This window comes from Antennarius striatus, chromosome 2, assembly GCF_040054535.1.
Source record: "Antennarius striatus isolate MH-2024 chromosome 2, ASM4005453v1, whole genome shotgun sequence".
Classification (NCBI taxonomy): domain Eukaryota; kingdom Metazoa; phylum Chordata; class Actinopteri; order Lophiiformes; family Antennariidae; genus Antennarius; species Antennarius striatus.
Genome location: NC_090777.1, coordinates 11,323,105 through 11,336,296, shown reverse-complemented (window position 1 = coordinate 11,336,296; position 13,192 = coordinate 11,323,105). Strand labels below are relative to the sequence as shown.

At 41.5% G+C, this 13,192-nt stretch overlaps 1 protein-coding gene across 2 annotated transcripts in view; it reads left to right on the top strand.

Moving 5' to 3' along the window:
* mtor (mechanistic target of rapamycin kinase) overlaps positions 1-13,192 on the top strand; it is an 81,163-nt gene that overhangs the window by 53,533 nt on the left and 14,438 nt on the right. For both annotated transcript variants that reach the window (XR_011037383.1, XM_068328056.1), the window contains exons 33-42: positions 1,621-1,698; positions 2,194-2,301; positions 7,075-7,200; positions 7,812-7,943; positions 9,108-9,223; positions 11,776-11,893; positions 12,154-12,351; positions 12,482-12,582; positions 12,765-12,861; positions 13,034-13,132. Coding sequence is in view for 1 of the 2 variants with exons in the window: in XM_068328056.1 (XP_068184157.1) it covers positions 1,621-1,698; positions 2,194-2,301; positions 7,075-7,200; positions 7,812-7,943; positions 9,108-9,223; positions 11,776-11,893; positions 12,154-12,351; positions 12,482-12,582; positions 12,765-12,861; positions 13,034-13,132 (1,173 nt within the window). In the remaining variant the exon portion in view is untranslated. The remainder of the gene's footprint in view (positions 1-1,620; positions 1,699-2,193; positions 2,302-7,074; positions 7,201-7,811; positions 7,944-9,107; positions 9,224-11,775; positions 11,894-12,153; positions 12,352-12,481; positions 12,583-12,764; positions 12,862-13,033; positions 13,133-13,192) is intronic.

The window sequence follows — 13,192 nt, the reverse complement described above, 5'->3', positions numbered from 1 at the left end:
TTCTACATTTGATGAAGTTTGGAATATTGGCTGAGCTCATTGTCCCTGGAGATGTATTTGTTTGAGCTGGATGCCACCATGTCTAACAATCACAAGCTAGTGTACCAACACTAGTGAACACCTGCTTCCAGTCCAGTTCTTCCAGTTTATCTGGGCTCATCCTCCAAGCCTCCTTCTTCACCACAAAGCCCAGGAGACTTGCTCTCTTTGCCCTTTCATTCTTCCACATCTATCCTTCCTCCTGTAAATTTGAGATTAGATCCAGGTGTGGTCCATAGGACTCTTCTTCAGCTGAATAGGAAAAGCAGACCTCTGATGACAATGAGGCCGCTCACAATGGAAAGCAGATGGAGTGAGGGTGAAAGCTTAAATGTCAACATGAGCTCAGTCTAGTGTTCCGGATGTGGTTGATAATCCTCACACTTTAGCTCTTTTGATTCCGTCGGGCTGTTCCTTTCCGTTTCTTTATGCCCCCAACAACCAGACATGCTCCAGGAGTCTCGGCATGCATTTTTGTTCAAGGTTTCGCGTTGCAGTGTTTAATAAATATCATTGTTTAGTCTGTTCCAGCAATGATTTGTAGACAGGCAGCCATTGCCCCCCATAAAGTAGCTAAGAGTTATGATATAGACAGTCCTCCAGAGCATGATTTCATGATTTTACAAACCAGGGGGTCCTTTTCACTTTACAGTCGTGTTTTGCTTTGTTTTGACTGCATTGGTTGGTATGGTTTCATGTAGTGACAAACAGGTCTGCATATGACACAGTAAGAACCGTGCAGCATCACTGGACTTTGACCTATGTCAGTACATAAGTACAACCTCTAAGAAAGTTTGAGATTGGGTCATGGTTTGTTTGCGCTTTAGAAACCAGACACTGCATTTATCAGGAGTCGTCTGGACTGCACATTTCCAGTGAGGCCCCAGCACAGTAATTCAGGAGTAAACAGGAGCCTGGCTGAGTGGGGCATATAAAGAAGCAGCCTCGTTGTCACCTCGTCCCAGCCGCTCTCCCATCACCCCTCCTCTTCTTATGCGTGCCTGAAGAGGTGTTGGTGCATGCCATTCCCCCATTCCCTCCCTGCAAAAAACAAAAAACGGTTTTAATTGATGGGAGTTGGTCTGAAACAGCTGTGTGTCCTGGCCTCAGAACTTCCTCAGTCATCCGCCTTCATTTTATCTCCCCACTAAAAACACTTAAAAACATTTGGGGTAGAAACCCACAGATACGGTTTACGTCAAACTACAAAATGTGTGTCCTTTTTTGTCCCTTTTGCTGGGGGCACTTTTTTCAATCCCACCAGTTTCTCACTTGTTGACATTTCTGTTTTGTCATTGAATTTAGAGATGTTTAATCCTATCATGAAATATGTGACAGTCAGCAATGCATTAAACTATTTTGCTTTGCAAATAGGTATTCTACTTCTGTTAGCCAAACTGAAGTGTTTTTAATCCACGCCCAGATGGACACCGAAAGGTTTTGAAAGAACATGACATTATGTTTTGGTCCACAGAGCATCTTAGCATAATTGGCCAATGCCTGGTAATTACATAAAAATAGAAAATATAGACAGAAGAAGTACTTCATGTTTCAATATAAAATTATCTTTTTGTTATGTAGTGTATTGACAAAGCAAGAGACCTCCTGGATGCTGAGCTGACGGCCATGGCTGGAGAGAGTTACAGTCGAGCCTACGGGGTAAGAGATTCTATGAAACATCCAGGATGATCAGAATATGACTCCATTTCATCACCTCATTATTCAGGTCGTGTACATGTCAAAAGTTTCTGCCACAGCCGAACACCTAATCTTGAAGTTATAATATATAGTCAGTCTGATAAAGCTTCTTTAGAAGTCAAATTGAAAATATTGAAAAAAGTTTTTGTGTGGAATGTAGAATTATAAAATGTTTCCAAATAACAATATCTTGAAGCCACTGGTCTCTGTTTAATTTCATGTACACACTGTAGCAGCAATAGCAAGCATGTTTCAGCAGGCTTTGTGTCATGAATTCCTATAATACAGCCATCTGACAGATGCCACAGAAGAAGGTCTAGTGGGCAGCTCAATTCTTTCATTTGCAGAGCAGCTTAGAGGAATTTTGGTCCATTAATATCGAACAAAACAACTTTAACTTATACAACTATGTTAATGAATGCATGTGTAAAAAAAAAGGGTGTGTTTGCTTCCTAGGCCATGGTGTCTTGCCAAATGCTGTCAGAGCTTGAGGAGGTGATCCAGTATAAGCTGGTGCCAGAGAGGAGGGACATCATTAGGGAAACATGGTGGGAGAGGCTCCAGGTAAGCACATGATAAATGGACAAGCACACATGCTCACGTGTGCAGCTATAAATGAAAGCAGATGTTGGAAAGGCTACTGTTACTAATGGAAAACATAACCAGCTAGACACCATACACACATAAGACACACATTCATGCCACAGGGCATCAGAGTTCACTATCTTTTAGATTTGTGTTATAATGTAAATGTTGCATGGGTTTGCAGAATAACATCATCGGTATTATTTGTGTACGAGTAAGGGGCATTGCTCGCATTATATTTTCTCAAAGATGCTTTCGTGGAAAAGACAATAAAATATTGGCTGACAAAGGAAACAGTGTTTTATAATTGATGATCAGCAATTTTGCTTCATAAACAGGCTTAAACATGTTCCTACGTAGGCGTCCTGATGTAAAAGTGATACTCTGTTAGCTGATGTTACTTGCAGACCTCACTGCTGCTAGCTGTCACTCGGTTTGGATCATTTTGGTGCTTTCACACCTACGTCATTTGGTCTGGAATTTCTGACTTTTCAGTTTGATCCAGAGTAAAATTGTAGGTGTGAAACCTCCCCCAGACCAAGGTTTGGATCAGATAGCCACTCTTAGGTCAGACAAACAGAGATGTTTTCAGACCGGATCAAACTCAACCATGACTGAGTTGGTTTTCAATGTCAAAGCACTTTTTTTCTGTAAGATACAGGAAGATATGTGACTTCCATTTCCATCAAACAAGCGGGGCAACACAAACAGAAGTATATTTCTGATGAGCTCCAGAAAGACTTGAAATTGCAGGGGCTCATCTCTTTAAATGCTTTTAGAACAATGGTTAAGGGTAGGGCAGATGCTGAAACATGCAACTGTTTCTCCCCATAGCATATGGCTCAACTCACTTGTTGTTTGTTGTTTTTATTGATGTCTATTTTATACTGTACTGTACATCTCTTATCGGTAAAATGTTGTAATTTATTTTTTATCTCTAATGATCTGATTTGTGTCTGAAATGTTTTGTTGCCTTCTTGGCCCAGGTCCCTCTTGAAAAAGAGATTCTTAATCTCAATGAGGCTAACATGGATAAAAAAAAGTTTAAATAGAAAAAAAAATAATGGACTGTTTGAAACACAAAGAGACAAATAATTTCCCTTTAGGGGTAAGTTCATTTAATCTTTAATCTTTTAAAGAATGACAAGTGAGCCGCAGAAATGAGGATAAGACAAAAAACTGCTGGAACAAAAAAATCATTTAAGACCCTGAAACCTCTGATTTACATTCAAAACAATGTAAAAATGTACATTAGAACAATGCTACCTGGCGATAAGGAAATTTAATGGAACAGTATGTATATATAGGTAGATGACGCAATCAGAAAAAGGGACAAGTGACAGGGAAAGTCCTTTCCGAGAAGAGAACCCTGTATTGATAAAAGTCAACTGGGCTTTTGGGTAAGTCTTGAATACATTTTGCCTGGGAATCTCTACAGACATCTTTTTTAAAAGTCTGAGACAGAATTCTGGGTAATCAAGCATCAAGTACAGGGAGATCATGTAGATGATAATGAGAGGATGAAGGTATGTCAAGTTCTTCACTTGGAAACCACAACTAACTGCATCAAAATTGCTTGATGTAACCAAAAGCCTGGTCCGTGGTTTGGATCCTCAGATGTGAAACCGCCCCTCAGGTTGTGACCACAGGGCAGAGTGGGACATACCGTCAATGAACTGGGCCTGAGTCAGGCCCAGTTCACTAAGACATCGCAGCAGAACTCTTCAAAAAGAGTTGATGTATATACTGTACAGTATGAAAGAAAATATTATAATTATTACATATTACAGTGTTGCACATGATTAGATAATTAGACAGTAGGTTGTGTGAACCATAAACCCTAAATCAGTCAAGGGGAATTTCTCCCGCTTGCCAAGTCTTTGGAATTTGAGACAAATGACATCTGATTCAAGCTAATAATTTTCATGTTCACGACTTTCATGCTAAAAATGAAATATGAATGTATGTCAAGGGAAGATTTTAATCAGATAAATTGAGGAGACTTTTATCTGTGATGCACCACTCCTGACTTTGATACCATTATGTCTAGGCTTCTCAGGTTAATACAGCATGTCTAATGCAATGTAATGTCAGTTGTATGGGCATGCCTGCATCTCATATCCTGCTCAGGCATTTGGAAAATCCAATGATAATAACCCAAGCAATTTCTTTTTTACTTTAAACCTAGATTATAAGCATTTCTCCTTGATAGACAAGGTCTTGTCGGTGAGTTCATGCAGAGCTGGTTAAACCAACCACCAGATAAATCTTTTGTGTCTTTGTCCACAAGCTGATGCACTATCAGCGACGAGTTTCACGTAATCCAGTGAAGAGAAGTCTCTGGAACTGAAGGAGGAACACAATGGGCACAGTGTGTATGGCAACGTCACTACATTAACAGTGTCTGTGAAATTTGCCTGATGACAAGGACAATACTAAAGTTCTGCATTCCAGAATGCACCAAAGAACAATAAGGTTGTGCTTGTCTGACAACTGCATATCCTGGCCCACAGGACTCCATTATATTATTTTAAAAAAAATTAAGTTGATGTGTGATGGTATCCATGATACATGAGAAGGTCACGGGATGAGATGAGTCTGAATGAAATAATGGCAACAACTAGCTCTGGCTGCTTGGAAAATGACAACTATAATGAAGGACTCAGCTCATTATGAAAGCTTAAATAAAATGGATAGAATGGATAGAGATTAGATTTTATTCATGCAGTTTGATGATCTTCAGAAAGAAGCAATTGCCTTATCAGTTAGCAGTTCAGTACATTCAAGACACATCACAAGAACAAAATAAAGGCAATGACAGATGTACAAACTGCAGAAGCTCAACCTTTAGGGTCTTTTTTTTTGGAGGTGGGGGATGAGGTAACCTGTATGTCTCACCTTTTCAGAGAAGCTTGTCAAAGACAGAATAGAGCTGATTGTTTTCAATTCAACTTTCTTTTTTCTTCATAGTAATTTGCTACCATGCCTTGTGACATTTCAAAGGTTTCTCTAAAATTATGTTAGCCGTTAAAACGGAAACCACATAAATACACACGCACGCACGCACGCACACACACACACACACACAAATCTCTGCAGTTAAATGAAGATACTCTTGATCATCTTGACTTTTTTCCATTTGAAACAGATGGAGGTTGGTTGGAGGAGGTATTTTGGATCAGGAGGTGGTCTTCCTGAGCAAACAGACAGGGACCATTATACCAGCACCAGAGCTGGGGCTTTTGCAGTACTTGACAGGTTTCTTCTCTCTCTGGTGATTTATTGGAAGCTGACCTCACACATCTGTCAAGGAATCGCTGCCTGCTCTCCTTTACTCTTTCTTCCCTCAGCACAGGATCAGACATATGGCAAAGAGCGTATGAAAATGCTGCACCCCACCACTTGTGGGTAAATGTGTCAGAGTGACTTCTTAAGCCTCTGTTCCTGTGAGAACCTGGTTGATGTTCAAGACGGGCTGTGTTTATGAATGTGCCCTTTTACACCGCAGCTTACCTCACTCTTTAGTAGGATGTGTTCCACATATTAACTCATGTATCTTCAACAGCAGTAATGTCCATAGTTAAATGTAGTTTGAAATATTTAGATGAAGTGAAATGTGGGTGGAAGTTTCTCATGGGAAAAGATTGATTTTATTTCTTTAACTCACAAACACCAAAGCTGCTGGGTTGGTATTTGTTAAATCAACACACCACAAGCATTCAGGTGGATTGTTTTTGCACGTATTCAGTGATACTCTCCCAGGATGTAGACAGGAAATGTAGAACAATAGGAGGGATGACATGAAGCTGTGGGCCATTGCTTCAAACCAGGAGCCATATGGTGCCATACAGTCATGGCTATGGTAAACACTTGAGATCACCTTTCTGCCAGGATACCAAGTTGCTCCTTTCAGTCTTGTTGGTTGAACTTTGGCACTTCCTTCCAGCTTCTCAGCAGAATGATGTCACTGACGTCTCAAAGTTGAAAGTCTTTGAGATCTCTGAACATATTTTCTTTTGGGGTTATCTGGACTCAGCCCTTATCCCACCATATGAAGCCCGCTTATGAAAGTGCAATACTATTTGATTCCAACCCCAGCTTTCAACAGCTTACTAAAAAGCTTGTCTTGTCTTGCCATCTAAGGAAAGCAGTAACAGTAAAACATTACAGATGAAGTCAACACTTAATGAAAGGGTTTGAAGTGCCTAAACCATCATGGCTGACACATCATCCTTGATGAATATTTCCAGTGAAATACTGATCTCTTTATTTGTTGCGACTAGTTGCCATGCGATTTAGTTTGGCCCTACCTCATAGCAATGTTTGTAATTATAATCAAGTTTAATCACTGTCCTTCTTCATGAAATATTTGTAATGCTTGTGTCTACCCCATGTGGTTTTGTCTTGATATCAAATCCCACACAGACCAGGTTGATTGCACTGTCTTGTCTGTTGGCTGCCTGAGGTTAGGAGAATGTTTAATAAGTGGAGTCTCTAATGTTACAAATACATTAGCACAGGCTTGTTCTTGTGTGGTTTAGCAGCATGTGAACATAGGCTCACGTGGACATAAATAAGACAAAGTGTGCCAGTAGCACTAGTAACCCCCTAGGATTTCGACTGCACCCCTCCTTCACATGTGTTCATTCTCTTGAGTTTAACAGGGGGGCTCCTCTCCCTTTGAGGGCAGTAACAAAAGAGCAGTGCGTTTAACCTATTTAACCCGTGTTCCTGTTATTTTTGTTCCTCCAGGGCTGTCAGCGTATTGTAGAGGACTGGCAAAGGATCCTGATGGTCAGATCGCTAGTCATCATCCCCCATGAAGACATGAGGACTTGGCTGAAGTACGCCAGCCTCTGTGGCAAGAGCGGGCGGCTGGTCAGTACATGGATCTATGTCTTCAAACCCTTCAGCTTTGATTGTGCAGAGCCAATGATAATCCCATAATGTTTGAGGCATCAGTCAGTGATGATTAGATCATTCCAGTCAAAGTGGTAAAGGAGTCAACCTGTTGAGGGATGATGTTGAGGAAAGAAACTCAGCACTTTCAGTCACACTTCACAAACATGAACCTGCAAGTATGAAAAATGAAAAACAGTGAATGTTTCTTTCCACACTGTTGTTCTATTTGATAGATGGATGCCAGATAATTGGCCAATTCTTCACACACACACACACACACATGCACGCACGCACACATACACACACACACGCACACACAGAATGCCAGAATCGTGGTGGACTGAACAACAAGAAGCTCTTGGACAATGTCAAACATGGGGACTAATGTGGTGACAAAGGGAAAAATGCTTTTTGATGGGATCTTTTTCTGTATGCACACAATCTAAACTAAAAATCCACAATGATCTGTTTGGGTTATTTCAAATCCTAAAGTTGTACCAAGGACAAGTTTCATTACGTTCTGTAAAAAGCTCTTTGAAGATGCGTACCCTTACCCTTTGCCTCTGTTGCCCTCCTCATCCTTCTAGGCACTGGCCCATAAGACCCTGGTGCTCCTGCTGGGCGTCGACCCCTCCAAGCAGCTCGATCACCCCCTGCCAACAGCCCACCCCCACGTCACCTACGCTTATATGAAGTACATGTGGAAGAGCGCCCGCAAGGTAGGAACACACAACTGTTTTGTGTTCAGTTGATGGATTACAACTCACATTTGTAAATATTTGTTACTTTGATGTTCGTCATCATACTTGACAACACGACAGAAAAATGTTCCTATTTGTGACATAAACAACTCAAGAGTCAAAACAAATCAGAAAAACAATATCTGTTAGGAACGTTGGTATAGCAACCTTCTCAACAGGACAACTGGACCGTCAGACGAGTCAAACTGGAGTCATCTGTGCTCATCGCAGCGCAAACTTCATATGAATAGCAACGACGGATAACATGAGCCAGACAGTAGCTAACGAATAAATGTTACCATTTGTTCTGAAGCCTTTGTGCTTTCTTTGGCAAAGCTTCAAGTGCATGAACGCAGCCAAAGGGTCTGTCCACCAGCAGCAATGACCTAACATAGTGAAAGTTTCAATATAAGCCACGAGAATAGCATTGTTTGAAACGCTCTGCCCTCAGCCATATATCATCCACGCACAACCATTCACGCACAGTCCATACAACTCTGAACAAAGATAAACACATGTTTATTGCCAGGTGTTGAGCTGTGTTCCAGAGTGCAGGTCTCATTAGGGGGCTTAGGTAAGTGTGACTGTAAGCTCTGCTGTTGCCTGGCCCAGATGTCCTACCAGTCACAATGTGAAAGTAGAAGGCACCCAGTAAAGAATAAAGGCCAGGCAGGTATTTTTAAATTCATATTCACACTGACAAGTTCTGAGTCCGTCATTCTCATAGTCCTTTTTTATTATCATAAGGAAATCATTCGACAAGACAACACTATGTCATAGTCCTCCTCCTAACTCATAGTATTTAAAAACTGTGTAACCATGACAATCAGAACATTTCCTCTGGGTAAGCACTATGGTTTGTGGAGTAATAAGGGGACAACAGTGAATAAGCTTAAAGCTGTACCACATCTGGCAGTGCTTCAACACACCTGTGATGTTTGAGAGGAAGCCCACTAAATGTGTGCTGAACCCTTAACAGACCGAGTGTGTAAAGTGTGCTGTCTGTATAGTAATATCTGTTCATATTTTTATCATTAATTACTATCTTGTATTTCAGTCAAAGTTAAATAAAAAAGTCCAAGTCCAAAGTCCAAACATCCTTGAGAAGATTATTTACCTGCCATTAATATTTGTTTCCTCCAGATTGATGCCTTCCAGCACATGCAGCACTTTGTACAGGGGATGCAGCAGCAGGCCCAGCACGCCATCGCAGCCGAAGACCAACAACATAAGCTGGAGCTCCACAAGCTTATGGCCAGGTTGGTTGTTTTCTGTGTGGGTTTGCAGCAGCCACTGAGCACCTTTTATACAGAAAGTAAACTCAAAATTAGATATGTTTAGATTGACCATAGTAACTATTTGTGGCTTTAAGTATTTAAGATTTCCCATAATTTTTTCCCCAAGGAAAGCTGATCTTAAAGATGACTCTGAAGAGTTTGATCATGTTCTCCAAAGTATATAATAAAAAAGTGTTCATCAAGATGTGCCACATAATTTGTTGTTCAGTGTTTTGGATGATGTCATGGCATGCGTTATTGACGGAGGAATTTTAATTTAATTCTACATGAAGAAAGCTGAGAGCACCTTTTGTTTTCTTTCTGATGTAGGACTTCAGTTAATCCTGTGCTGAATTTGTTGTGATGTTGGAGGCCATCAGGATTATGATCAACACAAATGCAATGTTGTGAAAAAAGCTAACTTTTTTATCCTCAGTTTTTTTAAATAAAGTGCAGCATTCAGAACTGCATTATTCTTGTCAATGCACATCCTTGCTGTTGGTTTGAATGTAGTTCAGATGCACTCAATTTCTGAAGTATCTTACCAGCAGTCACACTCTCACTCCAGTCCCACAGAGAGGACCAATCAGCATGCCAAAGTGAGGGAAAAGTATTGTCTGCCCCAGTACTATAAACACTTGGGGTCATGTACCGGCATTCAGCTCCTTTTCCATTCGCATGAGTCAGTCTGGCAAAGCAACGCCTTTTACTTGTAATCCTGTAGGCTCTTTTCAAGTTTGCCAGGTTTTCTAAATTTCTCACCTCAGACATCCCAATTAAAGTATCCCTTTTGGCAATTTTTCCCACACAGCTACTTATCACAATCCTACCAGAACACGGCGCCTGCAGGTATCATGGACCAGGTGTCTTTCCTGCATGGTGCTGGTGGGTTGCACTTAAACCCTGGGTGCCGTGCTCTTTAGCTAACAGCCTTAACACAGTCCTGGCAGCTTCACTCTGTCATCAATCAGTGGGCTGTTTTCAGCTGTTGTCAACACATCCTTACATTCAAAAACGAAAGAAACAAAGCATGACATTAACATACCAATGATGTGTTTCAGGCCCATTTGCAGGATTATATTATGCAGTGATTACTGTGTCATGTGGGTCAAAACCTTCAGAGTAAGCAGAGAGGAGGTGTAATTGAGGAGCAGACATGTATAGGTAGACAGGTATAATCTTAGGTCAGTAAACATATACAGTAGTCTCATCTAGCCTTTTGCACAAACACACAGCAGTCATGTGCAACGTCCCATTTCATCAATCACACAAGACAACACAAAAGTGTGACAACAGACAGGAGGGGCTTTTCTTTCTTTTTTTCTGCATCTTCCTGACAGTGACTGTGTGTGACTGGGGAATGCAAACACCTGCATACTGTCAGGCTTACAGGGTCTCTGCAGACATGCTGACACACTTTCATGAATGCAGGTCAGTCGTGTGGTATGGAGCTCGCCTGCAGCGCTCAGTCAAACCTACATTTATAAAATCACCTGGACTCGCCCCCTTTCCTAAGGATCCATTGCATCTTCACCTTTTTCCCACATTTGGTCAATGACACTGGTGTCAAAACAAACATGTTGATCTACTGTTCTCAAGACCATCCCTCCAACCCCCACCCTCCCTCGGGGGGAGGGAGGGTGGGGTTTAACTGAAAACATTTCTACGCTGAAGTCAAACTGCATGGAAAATCACTCAGGAGAAGAAATTACATAATCTTCAAAGACGATTTATTGGAATTGATCGGCACACAATGTCTCGATTGATGTCAGATGGGTCGGCAGCATGTAGTACCTGCCATTTGCTGGTTTGGTGTCGCTAATGATGTGTTTTGCATCTTGGACGCATCAAACACAAGACATCTGAGTATTTGTTTGTAACCACGTGTGTTTGTGAGGGTGATGAAAAGAGCTAAATGCCCCACAGGGATGCCACAGATCTTACTGTCAGCTCAAATGAACCGAAACAGTGGTTTGGATAAGTGACAATCTCCAGATGGAGTCCCAGAACCGTTCAGCAGATAAACACACCGTTGCCATGAGTAGTGATACTTTTGATAAATGCTTGCGTGATTTACAAGCCCTGTGATGTCATTTGCTTATTCTTTTTTTAATGGGCTTTCTGCCTTTAGGTCAGCTCAATGTCACATAGAAATGTCAACATAAAGATTGTCTTAATTATTGATTATTTATGATTTTACCCCACTGGTGTTTCGTCAGTGTTAATAAATTCTGTATATATTCGCTTCATCACTAGCATCTAATCTTCGCTTTACATTGACCTCAGCAACACTGTTGAATGGTTTGAATGATGCAATTAAAGGCCAGAAAATGTGAATATGTGTGTTTAAGATTAGCAGAGTTAAGTTGATCGGAGGTGATTCTGAGCTTCATTTTTAGTTTAATACATGTTGAATTAGAAGATTGATTCAAAATGAACTGGGGATTTTTTTCACAAATGAAAGATGACGAAGTAGGAAATACCTTCAATCTTCAATGAAAGGTCTCCTCTGTATTTATTACTCTTCCTTGTAGATGTTTCTTGAAACTGGGGGAGTGGCAGCTCAGTCTGCAGGGCATCAATGAAAGCACCATCCCCAAGGTCCTGCAGTATTACAGCCATTCCACAGAGCATGACCGCAACTGGTACAAGGTCAGTTTCTCCCTTTTAAGTCTAACCCTTCACTCCTGAATTCTCTCTGGCTACAGTTAAACTCCAGCTGTCAGCGCGTAAGGAGGTCGACCTGACATTGATGCGTCATCGGGAAAACTGCAGGCCCATTTTACTGCCCTGCAACCAAACATATCTGTCCTTTATTGAGACTTTGTTGTAGTATGAAAGAGCATTAGATGTAGAAATGATTCACAGTGTTACTAATCCCGTTTTCCTCACTTTATGCCATCTCGTAAAAGGCCTGGCATGCCTGGGCAGTGATGAATTTCGAAGCGGTGCTGCATTACAAACACCAGAACCAAGGCCGTGATGAGAAGAAGAAGCTGAGGCATGCCAGTGGGGCGAGCGCTAACAGCGAAGCCAGCAACAGTGACAGCGAGGTCGACAGCACTGACCACAGTCCTGTTCCCTCGCCGGGACAGAAAAAGGTCAATGAGGTGAGTCAGAGAGAGAGGCCGTGTCCCCCCCACTCAGTATCAGCCATACATGGTCCCCTGTTCTCCCAGCACACCCAGTCCCCACTACTTTATCAACTCTTTTTGCCAAATGTTTGTTTCTCCTCCACAGGACCTCTCAAAGACGTTGCTCCTGTACACAGTTCCTGCTGTACAAGGTTTCTTCCGCTCCATTTCCCTGTCCAGAGGCAATAACTTGCAGGACACACTCAGGTGAGTTAAATGTTCGTAACACACACACACACACACACACAGCTCACTTTAATTGTATTCAGTGTATTCACAGACACCAAACTGAGGGGGCATGTGGAGAAAGGATGACCTCTAGTGGTTGTTTTAAAGTTGAGGTGAAAAAAGATTGTCCTTATTTTAATAATGTTTTTCTGTTGTTTCAGGGTTCTGACTCTGTGGTTTGACTACGGTCACTGGCCAGAGGTGAATGAAGCTCTGGTGGAGGGTATAAAGACTATTCAAATAGACACCTGGCTGCAGGTAACCCATGCACACACCTTGTGTGTGATGTTGACCTAGAGATTAAAAAATGTATTCATGCTTAAAATTAACACTGGCAGATTTTTTTATGTTGACATAAATAAAATTGTGTGTGTTCCTGCTGATCTTTCAGTTTGTTTTAATTTCAACGTCTGTCTGTCTGCCTGTGCAGGTGATCCCTCAGCTCATTGCCAGAATTGATACTCCTCGAGCTCTGGTGGGTCGCCTCATCCATCAGCTGCTGACGGACATTGGACGGTATCATCCACAGGTATGTCTTCTGACATCACTGCACATTTCGATGGAACCCTAAAGAAATATTCTTATTTCC